Source organism: Gopherus evgoodei, chromosome 12 (assembly GCF_007399415.2).
Source record: "Gopherus evgoodei ecotype Sinaloan lineage chromosome 12, rGopEvg1_v1.p, whole genome shotgun sequence".
NCBI lineage: Eukaryota > Metazoa > Chordata > Testudines > Testudinidae > Gopherus > Gopherus evgoodei.
The window spans coordinates 14831452-14837228 of NC_044333.1; the positions used below are offsets into that span (position 1 = coordinate 14831452).

At 48.3% G+C, this 5777-nt stretch overlaps 1 protein-coding gene across 1 annotated transcript; it reads right to left on the minus strand.

Annotated features, from left to right (window-relative positions):
* Positions 1-1632: 1632 nt before the first annotated feature.
* LOC115660502 (endogenous retrovirus group K member 7 Gag polyprotein-like) lies at positions 1633-3297 on the minus strand. The gene has a single exon (XM_030581974.1). It carries the CDS (start codon positions 3295-3297, stop codon positions 1633-1635), a length of 1665 nt encoding a protein of 554 aa, XP_030437834.1.
* Between the last annotated feature and the right edge of the window lie 2480 nt (positions 3298-5777).

The following is a 5777-nucleotide window of genomic DNA, read 5'->3' on the forward strand; positions in this document are numbered from 1 at the left end:
GGCTATTGTGAGGCCAGCAGATTGTAACACAGAAGCAATTTCCAAGATGGCCGTTTCAGTATTAAGAGTTGCTCCAGCAAAAAGAATGTCATCCATGTAATGGTAGATAAGCCATTCGGGATGTGCATGACGGAGCGGCAGCAACGCCCAGGCCACATAAAGCTGGCAGATGGTGGGTGAGTTTTTCATGCCTTGGGGAAGCACTGTCCATTGATATCGTTGAGCGGGCTCGACCTTGTTCACAGAAGGAACCGAGAAAGCAAATTTATCCTTATCGTCAGGATGAAGAGGAATTGTAAAGAAACAATCCTTTAAATCAATGACAAGTAGAGGCCAATCACGTGGGAGCATCGTAGGGGTAGGCAAGCCTGGCTGAAGGGCTCCCATGTCTTTCATAACCGCATTTATTGCCCGCAGATCATGCAATAGACGCCATTTTCCCGATTTTTTGGGAATAGTAAAAATTGGAGTGTTCCAGGGGCTTAAAGAAGGTTCGAGGTGGCCCTTTTCGAGCTGTTCTTGGACCAGTTCTTGTACATGGGTGAGCTTGTGAGCTGGTAACGGCCATTGAGCGACCCACACCGGAGTAGAAGTTAACCATTCCAACTGTAGGATCGGCCGCCCCTCAATGGCCGCTAAGCAAAAGGGGAGTTTTGTAAAACAACCCCCCACTGACTTAAACAATCACGGCCTAACAGCCAGACGGGAGCAGAAAGAACGTAAGGACGCACCTTTGCTGTTGTAGCAGGGTCCTCGTCATCACAGATTGTAATATAGTACGTACTGATGCGAGTGGGTTGGGTCCCTCCAATACCTCTAACCAAGGTCATAGCATCCTGCAGGGGCCAGGTATCAGGCCAAAATTGAATCGGAACAACAGTGACATCGGCCCCAGTGTCTAAAAGGGCTTCATGTCGGATCTGGCGGCCATCCGGGCCTTGTAGACGCACCATCCGTGAAGGTTTACATTGGGTTACTGTCATGGCAAAGGCTACCTGTGGAGAATCTGTAGAGCCAAAACCATGGGACCCACGTTCTGACAGTTTAGTTTTTGGAACGGAGCTTTGGAATGGAATTAACTGGGCAATACGAGTGCCGGCTGCAATATTGACTGGAGGGAAGAGGGCACGGACCATTATTCCGATATTCCCGGTATAATCTGCATCGATAAGACCAGGTAGCACAAAAAGCCCTTGCTTGGACATAGAAGAGCGGCCGATTAAGAGAGCACTAAGTCCGTACCCCAAGGGGCCATTTACTACCGATGGAACAATTTGTACTTTGTCATCTTCTAATGTTACATCTGCTGCGGTGGCCAAGTCCACTCCGGCACTTCCTCGGGTGGCTCCTGTAAGGTATTCCAAACAACTGGCTTGGGGTTGGGGGACTCTTGTGTCTTCCCGGCGGGCGCTCTGCGTCCCGTTTCCCTGAAGCGGTGTGCCATCCTTTTTAAAACGAGATCGACATTCAGACGCACAGTGTCCAAACTTATCACAGCGGTTACAAGTTCCTGCAAAAGCCTTCGTTGCATTTTCGGTCCCCACCCGTACATTCTTACTTGGACAGTCCTTCTTCATATGCCCTGGCTTTCTTCCCCGACGGGCGTGAAGGCTTACTGGGCCTTACCAAAGGTCAAAGGGCCACTGCCAGTGCTAACGCGTGAGCCTTTGCATGTATTTCCGCTTTATCTGTCTCCTTGTATATCGACGCTCTGTTACAGGCTTCCACCATTTCGGTTAGGGAAGCAGTTTTTGGCAAGGTAGCCAAGATATGACGACAAACAGCATTGGCATTTTGTGTAGCAAGATCGAGCCCAACAGCTGTCTTCGCTTCGGCCGTCAAATTAGGGGAGCGGTCTATTGCTTCTCTAAGTCGATCGAGAAATGTTGAATAAGGCTCTGAGGGATCCTGGACAATTTTTGCGTACGGTGGGATCGGTTTACCCATATGAGGTACATCCTTAAAAGCGGCCAAGGCCAATCCCTGCGACTGTTGTAAAATCTGAGGATCAAGACGAGCTTGCCGTTGCGGGTCCGCATAAACTCCAGTTCCCATAAGCATATCCTGAGTGGCATAACGCAGCAGATTGTCCTCAGATAAATCAATATTGCGTATGAGAGCCATTTCCACACGCTTTGACCAATTATCCTTCCACAATAGCCTTTGAGTGGGTGTTAGAAGCATGTCAGCAAACTTTAACGAATCATAAGGGCACATAGCTTGTCCGATGAACACCTGCTCTATGAGGGACTGTACATATGGATTATTCATGCCGTAGGACATTATTGATTTTTGTGCCTCACGGACAAGTTTCCAGTCCAATGGTGCCCACTGTCGCCTAGCAGGGTTGTTCGGGTCCGGTGTAATAACTGGGAAGGCATTAGGTAAGAATTCTCCTTCTATGTGGGCTTCCTTTATAAGCCCATGCCACCGCCGCACCGGATCCGGAGACCCTGGACCCACATCATCAGAAGAATATGTTGGTGGCTTATTAATAAAGGGATGGCCAAGTTCCCGCGGCTTGCCCACAAAGGGGTTATCCCGCTCAGTACATTCCACATTACACCCCCAACGCCCGTAGCGACGACAGGGGGTGACAACATCACCCGAGGGTGGGGTTTTATCGGGCGGTTTAGTCTTATAAGCTCTCTGAAAATTAGACAAACCCGGCTCAGACATTTCGTGCAGAGTCTTTAATGTACGAGATTGCGGAGGATGGTCCTCCCCGACCATCTGGGACAATTTATTTAACATTTCTTGCAATTGACAACCCTGCCTTCTGATCTCCTCCTGGAATTCAACCGTCCCTGCATTGATGGCTTCCATTTTTTCCAAGGATTCATCTGAATCCTGAGGGAGCGGGACGGTGCTAGGATCGACTTCAGGCGCACTGGGGGCTAGCGGAATTACAGCCTCTTCTCCCCCAAAGAACTCTCGGGCGCCAACCGGCAACACACAGGGCGGCTCCTCTTTTCGCTGAAAAATATTATTAACTGCCGCCTGCACTTCTGCCTCCGCGGCGAGTGTCTCTACAACCCTTTTTGTTTTGCGCCATATTTGGCTCAGGGATGGGGCTTCTTTGTCGCCATGCGAGACAGACTCCCATAGTTCAGATCCCACCCGCTCCCAAACGGCTGTATCCAAAACAGTACTTGGGGTAATAAAAAACCCGCGCCTTTGTCTCCACTTCAACAACTGGGACAGCGCATCGGAGGGAATCTTTTCTCCCTGCTTCTCAGCAGTGCATAACAAAAAGTCATGCACCGTTTTTTCCTCCGCTGACAAAGCGGAACCCATATTTCCTTTTATAATATGCGCGGCCGCTCACCTGTGAGCTCACAAACGTCTCTCTCGGACGACCAGGAGCCGATCTTCCCTCGGTACCTCCTGCCGCGGCTGCTACCTCCGCTTTTCTTCTCTCGAGCGCGCCGACCAGGTCCTGCCGGATCGGATCACGTCGGGGTCACCAATTGTGGTATCTCATGCGGAGCGAAGAAAATTCACACAGTCAACACAGCTGCAAACAAGTCAGGAATCTCCTTTATTCTTTTCTACTACCCTCTTATATAGTTAAGTCTGGTTACATAAGAATCAATCATGCGGGCTAACATCATACATGCTAGCAATCTAATTGGACAAAAAGAAAAATCACGCGCTTACCATGCCTCTAATCACCCCTGATTGGCCAACCGCAACGACGCAATCCCTGACCACACAAAGAACGATCTACAGCCTCTTCCCCTCTCTTCTCCCGAACCAATCGCTCTGTGTGAGACACAGAAAACAAGCAGATCTGAGGCGCGAGCTGCAGCCCGGACCGGCCCCCCCAGCACCCCCCACCACAGCCACAGGGCTCCGGCCGAGGAGGCAACGGGCACTCACGCGTGGCAGCTGCCACCCACCTCTGCCTGCAGAGCGCCCCGCGCAGAGACCCACACATGCCTGAGACCAGAGGGAGCGGCGCTGAGCCCGGCCGCCTGGGTTCCCTGCGCTGCCTGGCCGGGGCCCCAGCAGCGCCCAGTGCCCGAGTGTATGAGAGGGAGCGAGGAGCGGGGGCCGCGGCCCGAGCCACTCGCCTCCTCTCCCAGATGGCGGCAGCAGACAGACTGGCCCGGGGGGAAGGAAGGGGGCAGCGAGGAGGCGGCAGCTCCACACGAAGAGCCCGGACACAACCCCGGTCCAGCGCCGCACCCCATCCACCTAGATCAGTGTAGGGAGAATAAGTCCCCACAACTTATGGTGCAAATAAGAAAACACTTACAAAGCTTTATTTGGAAGAAATTGGCAATAGTGCAGTAAAGAGTCAGACTGCCTGTCTAAATACAGGCAATGATAAAGCTAGCCAAAAAGCCAGCTCTGGATCCAGATGTCTCTGCTGAAGTCTCTGCACCTGGACTATTTGGTTTCCACACTGACCTCATAACTGGCCACAATGGCTGCCTTTTCTTCCAGAGCCAAAAGAGGAAGAGGCTTAAGTGGGTCCATATGGCAAACAACAATCGGCAGCAAAGACACACTGCCAGCTTGGTATTGCAACTACGTTTATATTTCAATGTGCTGTGGAATTGGTTTAGTATTCACAGAAGAGCAAGTACTGCCAGGAGCAGCTTTATCTATGAATTTATCTAATTATGTCCTGAAAGCACTGGAGAACTGCAATACGATTTCAGATGCTGTGAAATGAAGCCAAAGTCAATTTAACCCGAATGGTGCAAATTCTGATTTGCGTCCAGAATCAAAAAGTTGAGCCTATCTATAGTGATTAAAAATGCTGTAAAGTACTGTAATCTTTCTGTTTGTAAGCAGAATACAGCATGAGGTGGATACCAGCAATTAAATGATGGTAACGAAAAGACAAATGTACTATACAAACGTTACTGTCCATGACCTTGAACAACTTTTGTTTGTGGCTTCCCACCCTGGACTTCATAATATAATATATTTTGAGTCAGTGATACCCAGCAGAAAAGAGTAAAGGACCTTTGAAATAATTGCTACGAAACCGGAAAATTAAATGATATTACTGTAAAATCCTTGTAATAGTCTAGGCAATAACTTGGCAGTATGAGAGTGCCATTGCTCTGTTTGTTCTGTAGTTGTTTCATTATGTATTTTTATTGGTTATTTTTCCCTTTTATCCTCTGTTGATAGTGGATGCTTAGCTATTTATGAGTCCCTCTAAGGGTGAAGTTTGTTATTTCCTGTCTAGAATTCTAAGTGAATGGATGTTAATGGCACAGTGATGGTGAGACATTTGTGTATATTTGATATCCATTGTGAAATCTTGCAAGAGATTGAGGCAGGTAACCATTCCTTCCATCTGAAGATATGGATCATAGCATGGGTATGGTATGGGTAAGATGACGTTATCTTGTCACAATGATGCTCGCACTGCTTGGCGAGGGATGGGTATGAATCAAACATATATTTTATATTTAGCTAAAATGACACATGATGCCCCAAACATTCACCCATCCCTCAGACCAAAATGAATGAAACATTGTATTAGGACAAAACAATGTGTTTTTTACATCATCTCAATCTACCTCACCATTTCTTGGTTCTGAGTAGGACTGGAAGCTCTGAAACACCTTGGAAATACTGTTAAGAACTGAAGTATTACTGAAAAATAATTTTTAAAAAGGAACAAACAAACATACATATGTACAGCCTGATCCAAATCCCATTGAAGTCAACAGACAGACTTCCATTGACATTAATGGGCTTTGCATCAGGTCCATAAAGTAGGTCACCCTTAAAAATGTGCTGATTGCTTT

Bases quoted from the DNA above. Each gene is read 5' to 3' on its own strand.
- LOC115660502 (XM_030581974.1), bottom strand. From the start codon at position 3,297: ATGGGTTCCGCTTTGTCAGCGGAGGAAAAAACGGTGCATGACTTTTTG.